Source organism: Micrasema longulum, unplaced genomic scaffold, assembly GCF_059751315.1.
Source record: "Micrasema longulum isolate JH-2025_06_02 unplaced genomic scaffold, ASM5975131v1 h1tg001064l, whole genome shotgun sequence".
In the NCBI taxonomy this organism is placed as follows: Eukaryota; Metazoa; Arthropoda; class Insecta; order Trichoptera; family Brachycentridae; genus Micrasema; species Micrasema longulum.
In genome coordinates, this window is record NW_028278252.1 from 68,119 (window position 1) to 84,037 (window position 15,919).

At 34.0% G+C, this 15,919-nt stretch overlaps 2 protein-coding genes across 2 annotated transcripts in view; one reads left to right on the forward strand and one right to left on the reverse strand.

Moving 5' to 3' along the window:
• Nucleotides 1–15,919, forward strand: part of LOC148277246 (uncharacterized) — a 39,048-nt gene that overhangs the window by 1,259 nt on the left and 21,870 nt on the right. Inside the window, exons 2-7 of the mRNA XM_088233141.1 lie at nucleotides 2,283–2,459; nucleotides 3,726–3,851; nucleotides 5,611–5,733; nucleotides 6,686–7,061; nucleotides 8,637–8,813; nucleotides 10,143–10,255. Of these exons, the coding sequence (XP_088089267.1) occupies nucleotides 2,283–2,459; nucleotides 3,726–3,851; nucleotides 5,611–5,733; nucleotides 6,686–7,061; nucleotides 8,637–8,813; nucleotides 10,143–10,255 (1,092 nt within the window). The remainder of the gene's footprint in view (nucleotides 1–2,282; nucleotides 2,460–3,725; nucleotides 3,852–5,610; nucleotides 5,734–6,685; nucleotides 7,062–8,636; nucleotides 8,814–10,142; nucleotides 10,256–15,919) is intronic.
• LOC148277247 (uncharacterized) lies at nucleotides 12,604–15,539 on the reverse strand. Its single transcript, XM_088233142.1, has 4 exons — nucleotides 15,318–15,539; nucleotides 15,147–15,191; nucleotides 14,676–14,729; nucleotides 12,604–14,572 (listed from the first exon to the last, which is right to left on the reverse strand). Exons 1-4 carry the CDS (start codon nucleotides 15,390–15,392, stop codon nucleotides 13,820–13,822), a joined length of 927 nt encoding a protein of 308 aa, XP_088089268.1. The 5' UTR covers nucleotides 15,393–15,539; the 3' UTR covers nucleotides 12,604–13,819.

A 15,919-nucleotide genomic window follows, 5' to 3' on the forward strand; every position in this document is an offset into this window, starting at 1 on the left:
GTATGTGGTTTTTTTAGGAACGTTTGTCCACAAATTCCATATTAAAGAAAAGCGCGTTCCTTAAAAGCTTAGCTAATGGGATTGAGAAAAAAATTCTTATCATTTTCGGTAGTTGTCTGAAATTTGTGACTTTCGGTATTCATAGTAAATCAACCAACCATGTTCTTATTGAGAAAACATTTGCGTGAATTTATTGATCTTGTCATAAAACCGATCCACGTCTACATTTTTTAAACCAAGTGAGTTACAGCCTCTACAGCGTTCTTCAGATCAAATTTTAATAATATTTTGATTCAGAATTCTCAAAATCATAATATTAACGCTGTGACAGTCCGGATCCGAAAACTCCGGCGACAAGTGCGCCAATGTGGAATATGAAGGCAAATTAAGAGTGCAAGTTAGGTATGCCCAGATTCAATTATTCAATTAATTAATTTTAAATATAACATATACATTACAAAAATATATTCAATACGTACATATTATAAAAAAGAAATAAAAATACACGAAAGAGACTCATGTCAAAGTAGTAGAAGAATCCTGCTCCGGAAAACCCCTTCGGATACATGGAACAGATCAATATCCAGAGCGATGTTGTTCAGCATAGCGGTAGCCCTTCCAACAGGCATAACCATAGGCAGATGGACCGGTGGATGGCTCTCGCTCTCGTTCTCACCTCCCTGTCTAACCCGGAGATATATGATGCTAACCCGTAGCCCGGATATGCACTATTTGAACTCGCAGACTCCGGGTCAAAGCCGGAGAGGTGGCAGCCCTAACTGTAGGTTCAGTTGGTACAAAAAACCAGACACTTGCTTACAAGGGAGGGGAGAATAATATTATTATTATTCGTTATAGGCAGGGCAGTCTTTGGTGATGCGCCTATATCTCGTGTACTGCTTTTTGTCTACGTTCTTCTTCCTTCAAAAAAGCATCCAAATGGTTTTTGAGCTGATTGACCGAAATGAAATGGACAACTAGACTTGGGAATTTATTCCAGTCTGAAAGTACCCTGCTGGAAAGGAAGGTTTTCTTGAGATTGAGGTGGAATTGGGGACGAAAGAGCTTCCAATGACCCCGTAAATTTGTGTTGGGATTTAATTCATACATCTCGTACAGAGGGCAGTCATAGTAATTATTGTGTATCTTATAAGTTTCTATCAAGTCCCCCCTCTTCCGTCGTTCTTCCAATTATGTAAGTCCTAGTGCTTTTAATCTACCGCTATACTTTAATCCTTTATATATCTACATAATTTAAGCAAATTTAATATACTTTCATCTATGCTAGTATTAATTTACAAATTTGTATATTCCCGTCCCTTTAGCAAGTGACAGGGCACTAGATCCTGTCAGATCCGGGGCTGTATACATTATAAGTAATTGGTATTAAGTACCGAAATTAAATAAATATGATAATTTAAACATAGGACAAGACGCGAATGTTTCACAATGTACGAAGTGATCACTTAAATCAGTCAATAATAGGTCATAAGCCCTATAATATTATAGGGCTTATGACCCATCATTGACTGCAATATTTCAGTATCAATAATGTATAAATCTATAAATAAATTATCAGTTTTGGCTCTACTTTGGTACAACTTATTTGTCAGCATGCGTCGCACTCCGAGTATAAACACAAATTAGTACATGATTACAATACCAGGTTTACTTGTGCGAAAAGGCTAGCTGTTCCTAAATATTGTAATAAATATGGCAAAAGGACACTGTATGTAAAATATGTAACATGTTACCAAACAAAATTAATTATAATAACTTACTGTTCTTAAAAATAAAATAAAATTCTGTAATAATTGAAAAATATTTACGAGTACATGAAAATAAAATTTTTATATGTATATACTTATATGTATTTATTTAATATGTAATATATTTTCTTTAGTAACTTTGTATACTTTGTGGAAATGTGTTATTAGTTCAGAGTTTATACACTATATCTGTTTGTTTACTATAAATATGTATGTAGAACTGTTGATTTCCCAAATAAAATAAATTAATGAATCGTATACAGGAGTGAGATGTATGCTCAAATTATAACTGGTGGAAAAATTATTTTTGTATGAATGATAATTTTAAATAAAATAATATGGTGTATCTAATGTTCTCACCTATAAGTATTATTTTAAAAAAAGAAAAATAAATTGCTTACAAATTGCACACCAATTCAGCAGGACTTTTAATTTTAAGATCATTTTGTAAATATTTTTTTTAATAAATTTTTGAATGTTTTTTTAGATAAAAATATTTCAAATATGTTATAGTGGCGGCAGGAATGGTACAGGACGATGCAAGAAGTGTTGGTTTCCCGGGAACGGTTGTTAACTCTGGCTGGGGGACTGCCCCCTGGGGCCCCCCCTCGGGTGGTGGCACCCCCACCATCCCTGCTTGCCCCCGCCCCGCCCACTATACACATAAGAACCAAGCGCCGCTATTTCCAGGTAAGTAATGAGTTAGTGTGACTCATGGGAATACAATGTTTTATGTTGTATATAAAATAAGATTGATATATTATGTACTCCGGGCTCCCGTCATTCTGGAAGGCTGTCGATGTCGATCTTTCGGTTTATTCGTCCGAACCAAGGGATGCGGGATTGACGTGGAAGGAGGCAAGAGTGCTGGCTGGCGATAGATATAGTATTCTGGAGGCGTCTGGTGATGCCCACATGCTCCACTGTAGGAAAATGTCTGTTTTAGATGATCCAAAAAGTAGTAGGTACCTAAGTTGTATCATTTCTAGTACAATCTCTTTTATTGAAAATTGTGTGTGGGCATGCACAGTATGCCGTTATCTTCAACACTTTTATGCCCGGGAAATTTTGTAAGGTGAAAATTTAAAAAATGAATAGCTGGGGGTCATTTGTATTCACAGCAGATATAAGGTTTAAAAAAATCCTTTAATAAGGTATATTTAATTTAATACTATCCACTTTATGGTACTGTTTATAAATGTGATCTCCAATTTGATTACCGACTTATTCAAAAATGAAATATTTATCAGTGGTAAAAATCACTATCTTCCTAGGCTTAAGATCAATCATCCTTTTGCACAATAAATGATCAAGAAATGCTGCAATTTTTATTTAAATTTAGTGTTCTCGGCTTGGTACGGATAAGAAAGAAAATAAATGTATGTGTATTTATGCAGATATATAGGTATTTAATACAGTTCCGTGTGTGAAATAGAACCAGAACCCTGGATGAGTGTTTTTGACTCTAAAATCCTGCAAAAGGAAAGGTGGAGATAAGTCCGCCCCGTAGTGTAGTGGTTGGCGCCTTTGCCTACCATTCTTGAGGTCCTGGGTTCATTTCCCGGCAGGGTGGATGTAAAATATTGATTTTAAAGGTTTAGAAATTTAGATTTAGTAATTTTTATAGTGATTAATACATTTTTGTGCCAGCAATTGGAGTTATGCTAATATTTCATTGTTCCTGTACTGGCACCTGAAGCGTAGGACTAATCACCTTACCTTCATGTAGCATATTGCTAAATTATGCTGCATTTGGTTTACCAATGATGTGATGAAAGAAATGATAGTGATGTTATGAAAGAACATCACATCGATGCCCAAGACCTTGAAAAGTTTTTTTATTTAAAATTTAATGCCAAATCATACGATTAAAACCACTCTTTTGCTGACTACAATATATGACTAACTATATGCATAACTAGTGTACTTTTTAAAAATAATTAATTTATGTAACAGGAACTCGCAGCTATAAGAAGTGAAGTTTGTGGGGAAGGAGGAGGAGCATCGGAAGATGAGAACTTTCCGGAAGGTCCTCCCGCTCCTCCCCCAAAACACCACAGAAGACATATCATGCATTTACAGGTAATTATTCATTTTAAGGAAAATATGCGTTAATAAACATAGTAGAATTGCTGGAAAGTGTTTCTAGAAAGATCAAATTAAAACTTCAAAGTAAAGTAATTCATTTACATTGAAAATTTAATGTGCAATTCATTTTAATTTGAAATTTTTTAGTTAAATACAACTCCATTTTTTGTACATATCAAAATTATATGATGCAGTTTTGCAATAACAGTTTTGAACATAAACATCATATGGATATATATTTTTTTTTAATATGGGTATTTTATTATTATTTTTTAATGATTTTTTTATAGTAGAGCAAATTTTTTGTACCTTGCTTTTGTTATATGCAAGGTTTTATCTAATATATTTATCTTGAGGTTATATTCAGTTGACTTTAACTTTTGGGCCCTAGTGAGGTGCCACGATTCGCATCCATAGAGGTTGCGAATCGTGGCACCTCACCAGGGCCCAAAACAGCAAATTACTGAGTTCTGAGAATAGGTGTCTCAGAGGAATCTTGGGTGTGCAGTGGTTTGACTTTGTGCGGAATGAAGTAATAAGAGAACGGACGCAGCAAACTCCGGTGACAACTGTCATCAAGCGGAGGCAATACTGTTGGCTTAGCCATGTACTGCGGATGCCTCCTGACAGCCTTAACCACGCTTGCCTACTTTATAAGGCATCAGGTTCTCGACGTCCTGGACGTCCACTGCTGACTGTTCGTCGGCAGTTCATGTCAGAACTACGGGACGCAAACCTGACTTGGGAGGATGCACAGGAGCTGGCAGCTGACAGAGATCTTCTTAAACACCATATGCTCCAACTAAGGAGCGGACATGGAATGATGATGACTTAGAAAACAATAATAAAAATAAAAGCGGAATCAGAATAAACAAAATAAGACTAGAAATATTACATTAACAAATAATAAAAAACAGTCGTAAAGGTTGGACACAAAAAAACAAAAGGAGCTAAATACCACCATTAAATAACTAAGCCTGCTTGATCGTTCCTGTTATAAATCGAACAGTTTCTCTTCGAGTATCATGTATCAGGTAAATTTGTTCCTGTATATGCGTTAACTAAAATACAAAAAGACCAAATTATAAAAACACCTCAAAATAATATTCTAAATTGCATAAACTAAAGCAGTCACTTTATAAGGAAGTTATTTAAACTTTTCAATAATATACGGATCATTTGAATTGAGTGGAAGGGACTCAACTCTTAAGATCAATTCCGAACTTGAAGATTTGTTTTTCGAATTACTCGGGTATTTAGATTTTATAACGGTTTATATAAAAATTTATCAACTCAATCCTTACTCTAGTGCCCCGACTCAACACGGATTTTCTAGCAAGTTGGGCAAGTTTTAGGCCGGTTATATTCATGTGAAAATGCTCCACTGTATATAAATTCTCTGGAAATATGCATATGTGAACATACAATAAATAAATGGTTTAAAAATGTCTCTTTTTCTTCCGTTTCTTTCCCGAGATTGTGGAGCAAAAATCTGCATTTTCTTGTGCGTTTATTTAAGGCCTCAGTGGTTCTTTTTAACTAGCTATAATCAAGTGTGTAGTTGGTATTTCCTTTAATTAAGATGTCATTCCCCGCTTTTATTATATTTACGATGATAATTAGGTTAATTAGATTAATTAGGTTTTTGTTTTCTTGTTATGTTAACTATTGTTAACTCTTGTGTTTCAAACACTTGACTGCTTTCAGATTATGCAAAAAATAAAATTATGAATTTTTGACATTTCTGAACCAGGGTAATGAAGCAAATGGCATTGTCTCGACTTTGGGACCTTCCAGAGTAGGGGGACCCAACTTATCGGAAGAATGGAGAAGACGAGCCCTTGCATCTCACCGACGAAAAAAGCAACAGCAACCAGTAAGAAATAAATGTGTATATATGATAAACCATATGAGTTTGTAGGCAGGGACTGGACTTTACCCACTATTAAAAAAGTTTTTTTTTTTAATAAAGAAATATTAGCATTCTTATTATTTACCCAAATATTAAAAATTTTTGTGGCCATTTTCAAGGAGTTGTAAATAACTCACTATTAGAAAATGGAAATCAAGTTGGGATAGAGTGGGGTTCGAACCCAGGACCTCTGATCCGTGAGTCCGCAACACTAGCCACGGGACCACAACCCGATTTTTAGCTTCTTAACTTCATTAAAATCAACAAATGGAAAAATTTAAGAAATACCAATGTTCAAATATAGGCAGAATGGTGAATGTTACCCAGTCTGTAAAGTAGCCATTCAAATAATATGTTTAGACTTCCATTCTCTAAAATGCTTACCATCTCTCTTATGATATGTAAATATACAAGGTATATCTAGAAAGCAAGTTCTGTTTGTATTTCTTGCGCAGTATTTACCCTGACCAATAGAGAAAGATTTGATACTATTATGAGTTAGCTGATAGTTGTGTATGCTTCGTGGTGCTTGTTTGAAATGCTGAATAAAATTCAAAATCCCGCCGTGCTTGTGAAATAAGGTCTGTAATTCGTTTCCTAAATGCAAAGAACATTAAATCGGTTCACATTCATCAAAAGATCTGCAAGATGTTTGGAGAACGTGAGATTAGTGATTCAATTTCAAGGAGATGGGTGAGACAGTTCAACGATGGACGTGATAATGTGCATGACAACGAACCTAGTGGACGTCCCCTTTTATTACGATGGCAGCAACCTTTTATGAAGGAAATGCAAAAGCTCGTGCCGTGTTATGACAGAAAAATAATTTAACATCTAACAAAAAAAACTGAATATCTGTATTCACTCTGTGAACATTTAGTTGCCGCTTTGTTGATGTACTATTTTTTTTGTGTAGGATTTACCCGAGTTTGTCACATCAGGGATCACCCTCGGATCGATTAGAGCACGCTGCGGTTCGATCAACTCTTCTCACCACAACGAATCGAACGCTACCAATCACAGCGCGAGCAACACACCCCTCTCCCGAGCCCCTCGGCGCCCTCCGCGCCGCCCTCCAGCGCCCCCGCGCCGGCCCAAGACCCCGCTCTCAGACTCCAACTCTGATGCGGACCTGCCTCCGCTCCAGATCCCAGCCAGCGGTGGCATCAAGCTGGAGAGGCCCGCGAGCCCAGTTCAGCCGCTGCTGGCGCATCCCCCTCTACCGGTAGCAGCTCCCGCGGTGGTCAGCCCCGTCACGGTGAAGACCGAGCCTGTGCCAGTTCAGGAGACATGTTAGTCAATTGTTAATATATCGACCGTCCCAACTTAACAGTTAGAAATCGCCATATTACAAGTTTAGAGATGACGAGAAAGTATATATTTAAATCATCACCCTCATACCTGCCTGATGATGTATAGGGCATCATCTGTTGTTATGTGAAGGCAAGATGGTCAGTTTTTCACTTCAGATGTCATTTCAGGGACAAATATTTCAGTGTAAAACCACATTTTCAACTAATATTTCATGCTGACCTTGCCTAGAATCAAATCTGGGATCTCAAGCATGAATTTAAATGCTCACATCTTCATTTAGAGCTGCTGCAGACGAAATTAACAACACCATGATAATGGCCAATGTTCATCAATGCATTACTTAACTACCTGGTATCTGGCCTAATTTTATTATCCGTTCAATATCTGGCGGATACCTACTATTCATTAAACTGCGAAAATTTCATGAAATCAACACCACTATATCGTTTTATTGATATCAACCATGTTCGAGAAAAAGGAAGTGACCCTCATTATTTGAAAAATTGTCTTTTTTTGCATCAAAACATGTCAGTGTTCAGTATACACTCTAGAAAAAGAATTCGATCCGCAAATAAAAAAAATCGTATGAAAAAATAAAAGCGCAGGAGGTGAAACTACCCAAAACCATTATATTAATTAATTAATAAACTTATAAATCATATTGATACTAACCCATTGTTTGCGGCGATCTTTGTTATGATAACTTTTAGTCATGTTTTGAAACAGAAAAGAATCGATAATATTTTTGTACTATAGTGACACCTATCCGTTCCACAGCAAAGCAAACACGACGGAAGAAATTAGAAGTTTAATAAATGCATAAAAATGTGCACACCGTAATCAACTTGTTAAAAATATTAGTGATCATTAAAAATATCAAGAAAATATTTTAACCCCTTTTTATTTTATACTCATTAAAAGTTTTGTTTTTAACTATGAGAGAAATTCGATTTCCGGTTTAGGGGCTCTCTGAATATCCGGTATCCGGCCAAACTATCTCTACGTTCTAGTAACGAGAGAACCCTTTTAATACCCTGTCATCGCTTTAATTTTTTTGCCTCCTCTTTCACAGTAGTAGCCGCTCGATTGTGGAATAATCTTCCCACTAATGTTAGAGACGCCCCTTCTTTATTTACATTTAAGTCAAGATTGAAATGTCACTATCTAAATATTTAAATTGTTCCTTTATCCTTCTTCTTTCCTTCCCATCCCCTCTCCCCTCTTCATAGTATAGTGTTTTTTTTTATATATATATTTATTTTTGTTAATCTTTGCTTTTAATTTTTGTATAAAATTGTAAGATTCAATATGTCCATGTATTTATAATTTTCTCAAACTGAACGGTTTGGGTAGGTAGGAAGAAATTGCCTTAAGGCAATATGCCCGCCCTTATATGTATATTTATTGTATATGTATATAAAATGTCAAATAAATAAAATATCTGTTTCATCACAAAAAACCCTTAGGTAGTATATGAACGGGGTAGTGTTCAATTTCAATGAACGACCTCTCTTCATAATAAAAATATTAAACAAATGTTATTGTTTCTCCAGTGATTCCAGAGGAAGCAGGTATAGAGCTGGTGCAGGAGACGCACTCGTGTTTCTTCTCTGTACTACGAGACCTGGTGTGTGGAACTCCACGGCACTGCCTGCCCCTGGCTGCCCTAACGGCAGGCTTGCGCCACTGGAGACAGAACCCTATAGCACCCCTCAACCACTGGTACTCCGGTGAGTTATTTATTTATTTGAATTTATTACAACAGAGAGGATGACATTTACCATTTTGCCTGTTCGAACATACATGTTTCTTAAATTCTTCCATCTGTTGACTTTTGTGAAGTAAAAGAGCCGAAACCTTTATTTCGATGCGAGTGAAATTCATCTGGCTGAAACTTTTCACCAACTAGGCTAATTTTTATTTGGTTTAATAATTAGATCTAGGCCTCGGTTACAATGGGAAGAAACCAGAGTTATCTTTAGCTGTCTATAAAATAAAATCAAATTTTCCGTACGAAAATGTGAATGTTTATATAAAAATTTGAAATATCTTCGTCAGTAACCTGCAGTTTAACGTAGTTATGCAGAAAGCAGCTCCTTTGTGAAAAGAGTGAATAATCAAATCTACATAATAGTTAGAATGTTTTTGACAATGAATACACATTGGTTTTTTTATATTACAAACAAGAATCTAATTACGTATTGACCAGTTAGGATTTTTAAAGTACCGCAAGGTTTTTCTAGTGGTGTGGGTGTTTTTCTGCATATTGAGAAATGCCATTTTTATGATCGACACTATTTTCAGATGGTGATTATTACAGTTTTTTGTATGAAAGTGACCTGGCTGTTTTTAGCAGAACATAAAATTGAACGTCCTTACCCAATAACACCAATATTATTTTTTTCAAAATAAATATGGATATTGTGGAGAAATGTTTTCATACAAAACAAAAAAGTTTTTTTTTTTAAATATGTCCCTAGAAAAACGCAACATGTTTGGCCTTTATAATTGTGATGTCAATATTCGTGACAATGTTCTATAAAAATTTATACAGTTACAAATAAAGTTCAAAATTAACATGAATCCTGACCTATTAGGGGCATGGCCAATGAATGGACCGTTTTCACAGGAATTCAAAATTATAAATTTAAAAGTATTTTTTATGCTACTAATAAGTATTAAAAACATTTTTTCTTACTCGACAGTATTTCATAGACCCTTATTAATTTAAAATTTAAAAAAAAAACGTGATTATATCCATATTTTTTATAAAGTAAAAACGAATTTTCTGTGTAGAATATTCATATTAAAAAATAAATAATCATGTGTAATTACATATTACTGATGCAAATTTTCATACAAATACACATTTTCACACAGAAAATTCGTCACTGTTACGATGTGTATGATTACATGGTAGGTACGATTACATGATAGGCGTAATCGGGGCCCTTTAGAAAATTAATTTCTACCAAGTTTTTAGAATACGTTTCTTAGAATACTCGGTATTTATATGTACCCACATAATAATTTCTAATTGAATGTATAATTTGTTTTAGCTGTTGAAGACTGGGTAAAGTCATTGCCTTCAGCTGTTGCGTACTTGGCAGGAGAAAGTCCATCATTACCCGATGATTTTGTTCCTTATCTTCAATATAAGCCAGCTTCTCAGGTAGGTAATTTATTTTCTTTACTTCATTGTACCATATTTCGTTTTTTATGCACAACATTGAATTTTCAGTGCTACATATTATATTGATTATAATTAATAAGAAAATTTTGGTTATTCAATATTATCTATCATAGACTACTTATTCTTCTTTTGAAAATAAGAGATAGCTATCAAACCACACCTACTATTTATCTATGTAGGTACTCAGTTTACATAATGAGAAAGTTTAGTGTTAATTGAAATTGTATTTTAAAAATGTTTTCTGCTACATTATTACGATACAAATGTTTGGTTGTAAGATCATCATCATCATCATCCTACTCCTTTTCGCACCCAGTGGTGCATAGGGCAATGCATTGTTAAATCAATGCAGCGTAATTCAATAATTTGTTACATGAATGTAAAGTCAGGCCAGTCCAGGAACAATAAAATATTGCAGTTCAAAAAACCTTTAAAATCAATATTTCAATCGAACCCAAGATCTAAAGAATGGTAGGCGAACACGTCAACCACTACATAACGAGGTGGACTTATCACCACTCGATTTTCTTATTCAAGATTTTTAACCGAGAGCAGCTATCGAGCCGAAAACACTCATCCAGGGTTTTAGTTCTATTTCACACACAGAACTGTATTCTTCATCCGCCTGGACACAGAAAATATAGTTGTTATGTACTTTTAGTTTACTTTTTATTACACACATCATCATAAATGTGCTTTCGGCTTTATTCAGTGGAACTAAGGCACCTGAGATTGATGTGGGAGGAGGTGAGAGTGCTGGCTGGCAATAGTCTCCCGGAGGCATCGGGTGATGTCCACACGCTTCACCTAGGAACGGTTGGGGAAAAAAAAGAAAAAGAAAATTTAGAAATGTTTTTTTTTAATCCTCCGATTTTGTAGAAATTTGGGTGGACAATGTGATGAGTTCAATGTGCTTCATACGCAAAAATTAAATTAGCGATTCATAAAACGTACGCAACCAAAAGGCTTCAAGATAACACCGAATAATGTGCTGTAATTAAATAGTACAGAAGATAATAAAAATAAATTAATGAATATTAAGGCTGCAGTCGGTAAGTTGAATCGTACGGTTTGCCGCCGAATGCGTAAAATATACCGCTTCAAGACAAAGCAATCAAAAAAAATATCCTGTTACATTGTATGTTCGTCAATTTTTACGTACTCTTCATACTTTGTTTGACAAAATGAGAAAGACAGAGATAGATAGAGTTTTTGCGTGATTATTTAATAGGTAAAATCTATAAATAGCACTCCTGACTAGCGTACTGCAGAGATAATGTAGAATTGTACAACTATCAGATAATCTGTGACATATGTTGATTTCTGGCTTCTGGGTCATTATGGATATTTGTATTTTCGAAGTTGACAGATAACACTGTTATGTTTTAATGAAAGTGCACCATGTCACTAAAGTGAATGCCAAAAAAATAATGCACTTCATAATATTGTTTTCAAGAGAAAAATTATTTGATCTCATCAAATTACGTAAGTAAAAACATTTTTTGACAGTATGACATTTTATAATATTTTTCCTTTAAACTGATAAGTTTTTTTGAATTTGCACTTGATCATGTATTTCGTAATAAAATTGGAAAAATATGGTAGATAAATTCTAAAAAATTAACAACATATAATGATAAAAGACTCGGCCAAATACCTAAAAATATTTTTATAGGTTAAGAATGTATTGTGTATATTATTTTAATTGATTTTATTTTCTTAGTTACTATTTAAGTTCAAAACCATGATAACTATCAATTAAGGTAAGCATTGCATTTAATCTACGTAAAATTTATAAATACATTTCATTCCAGGTGCAACAGACAAAAGAATAATGCAAAAGAATAAAGTCAAAAGGGTGCCTACCAACTTTTACACTAAAAACCTATAAAAGCACATTTAATCACCTATCTAAGAGTTGTGTATCAAGTTCTATATAGTAAAGCATGTATTCCACTCAGAAAATACTAAAAGGATGTCTACATAATCTTACATGAAAAAAACTAAAACGGTAATTCAAGCATTTTAAGAGTTTTGTGCATAGAGTGGAAACCTTGTATTGACAAAATACTGTAAGCGATTATTTTAATATGCATTGAAAAAATATAAATATGCTAAATTACTTACATAATCGTTTTATTTCTATTTTTACACCTATGTGAGAGTGACGTAAAATATTTTAAAAATATATACAAGTGTTTTAAACCTTTTCGAAGTAAATAGAATTTTGGATAGATCATCATCCCTATCACCTATTGGTGCATAAGGCATTGCATTTGAAAACAAAATACAGCGTATTTAATAATATATAACATGAAGGTAAGATGATCAATCCTGCAGTCCCGTGCCAGTCCAAGGAGAATTAAATATTGCAACGTAAAAACACATAAAAAAAATATTTCACTTAACCCTGCCAGGAATTGATCGTGGGACCGCTTGTAAGTAAAAATAAACAAATTGTGGAGGAAAATTTCATTTTTATTGAAAAAATACTAAAGTGCAAATGGTTCAAAAATATATATTATTGGGAAGAACCAGTAAAGAATCCCAATATTTTTGATAACAATAGATCGCTAGTTATTTTATGAAAAATACATTGTGAAAAAGAACTAAGAATATATTTCATGTTACAATGGTCTTGATTTAGGGGGGACAGGTTCAATCAAAGTTGTGTATCTGGAAACAGAAATTAAAAAAATAATAAAAGCAACTTCTACATAAATTTAAAAAAAAAAAACCATCATAGTTGAAAGAGGGCGGAATTTCTAAGCTGATTTAGGTAAATATTTTTCTGAAACTGGTGAGTATAATTTAACTTTTACTGGTTGATGGGATGTTTTCGTTAAACAGCTTTTTTTAACAATTTATGACTTTATTGGGGGCAACTTTTTTGTTTTCGATAGCCTCGAGAACATTTGGTGGATCTCTGATAGGCATGGATCGTGTAACTCGGGGGTCAACAAGCTCTGGAAGCAAACAGTTTAAATAAAAAGATTTTAATTTTATGTTGGGCTCCGGTCCACACTCCAAAAAGACATATATTTTTTTTAGTAATATGCAACTGTCCTTGAACTTGGTAATACCAATCGTGATTCTGATTTACATAATACTCGGTATGGTTTCTATTTCTTTTCCAAAACTTAATTTTACCACTGTCGATGGCGGTTTCAACAGTCATAGTCATATTAGAAGCAGACGATGGACATTTTATTTCTATAATGATACCGCCATGATCCGTACTAATGTTATCTGGTGTGGCGCCTAGAAAACAATATTCACTATCAATAAACAGCCCACACTTCTGAAATTTGATATTTTCTTGAAGGCTTAATTGGTTTAATGCGGTCAGTTCATAATCCTGACCATATTTAATAGAAAAAATATTACTTAGCGATTTACTATATGGCATACTTTTAACTAACCCTGAACAACTAATTCCTATTCTTCTTTTACAAACTTTACCAAACCATGACGCAGTGAGTAAATTTCTACACTTTTCTAACCATTCCCCGCTATCTGATTGTAAAACCGTTCTTCTTTCTATCAAATTTCTTTCAGAATGATCGCCGATTCCATACCACTTGAAGATCCTGAGTAATTTTTAAAACATTCATGTTTTGGTGCCTCAATATTCTTATTAGTTGCTCTGGCACAAATCACACAGTATTTATTATAAACACCCATATATAGAACTTTCCCCGTACGAAACCCTACTATAGAAGCTGCGCCCGAGTTAGACGAGTAGTTGGTTTTGTATGATCTCTTAGACCAACACCCGTCAGCCACAACAGTTATCATTGGTATACCATTTTCATCAATTTCACCATTCGCAGTAGCCAGTTGTCCCTCTTCTTTCGTTGCCTCCTCCATAACTTTTAGTTTCGCAGTATCCCACCATTCACACACTTTCTTATTGATCTTCAAATACTTCCATTTACTCATGCAAGGAATTCCAACAGCAGCAGTCAACTCTTGCAAACCACTATATCCAGAACCGATACTCGATATTCCAGACACAAACGATTCATTTAAACTCATTTCATTCGATCTGTCCTTGCAACAATTTACAGAAAAACATAATCCACACATATTACATTTTAAATTTAATATAGAATTAAAGCCATGCAACTTTTCATCCACAATCACCATATTCGTTCCTTTGCAATCAAACATGGAAGAATGAGAAAATATTTCCTGGATTTTAGTGAAAAATTCCTGGATGTCCACAACTCTCCTGCCTTCCAACTTAAAGGGGTGTAATGGCTGTGCTAGCAGTTCTGGAACTAGCTGTTGCGCCTGAAATAATACAGATTAATTAATAATCATAATCCAATTTAGATCTCATTAGCTATTTTAATGTAAATACTTAAAATATTCCTACTTCGATATGAATACTAACCTGACAACCGTCATCTTCTAGAATATCAGTTGAAAGACATTTCGCTGGAACACCCTAAAACATTTCAATTTGCATATTACCCAAAAGGCAAATATAACCCTACTTATTGATAGTCAATATTTAGAAAATAAGGGTTATAATAATTATTATTTGTACTTTTTTATTGTGAATGCAGACAATTGGTAGAATTCTTTGTACTTTATTACTTAATTAATTATTGTACTTTATTTTTTTAAATATATAAGAGCGTATACTGTGACGCGTTTCGTCTTGTTAGGACATTTTCAAACGACGGAATGCGTCACAATATAAACTCTGGTCTTTTTAAACAAATAAAGTAAAATAAAAATCCAATAAACGTGTTTTATTTAGGGATACATTACCAAATTCAAACTTATTTGTACATTTAGTATTGTTTTGTAAAATGTTGTAGGAATTTTATTTATCTAAGTAAATAAGACAATAACTTACAGTGTATTCTCCACAGGCCTTAGTTAATTTGAGCTTTTTTGAATCCTAAAATAAGCAAATAATAAACTGTTACATTTATTTGTAGTGGTGATACAATGATTTATGTAAATCAAATGTCTGTCCTTTGTATTCTAAATTTTAATACTAATAAATTAATCAAATCCAACTTACATTGCATTTCTCCTTTGGAAATTGGGATTGATTTAGTTTTCGTTTTGGGACTAAAGCATATGGTTTTTTCGGCATTGTTATGATAAAATCGGTCACTAAATATTCCAAATTTATGGATTAAAGTATCACTCGTCTTTGATTTCTATAATAAAGTAATTCTGATTGATAGAAAATATTATTAGTCTGAGCGGCCGGCTAAGCAAAACGTCAAACCATCACAATGAAGTTGGCTGCGTTCGCGACATTGTAATAATTATATGGCTGTTTAGTGTACACTTTGTACATAGTACCTACCGAGTGCTGGTATGTCCTAGATAAATGTGCAATTTGACTGTTTTTGTGTACGAGTAAAATGACGCCGTCAATTGTTATTTGAATATGACGTGAAATTACATTTTTGAATGATTTATCAAATTCGAACGAACTATTCATTCAAAAAATAACTTGGTTTTGATCCTGGTTTAAATTGTGTTAGAAGGAACACAAAAAATATATGTTTCGAACTAAATTTTGTTTTGAAAAAGGCATTAAAATTTTGAGCACAGAAAACACGTCCGTCTGCGGCCGCTCTGAGGGCCGATCTGAATGTAATAAAAACCCAA

Coding starts and splice junctions, on each gene's coding strand:
- LOC148277247 (XM_088233142.1), bottom strand. CDS start 15,392: ATGCCGAAAAAACCATATGCTTTAGTCCCAAAACGAAAACTAAATCAA. Junction 15,192..15,317: donor TTCCAAAGGAGAAATGCAAT/GTAAGTTGGATT, acceptor TGCTTATTTTAG/GATTCAAAAAAGCTCAAATT. Junction 14,730..15,146: donor AGGCCTGTGGAGAATACACT/GTAAGTTATTGT, acceptor GAAATGTTTTAG/GGTGTTCCAGCGAAATGTCT.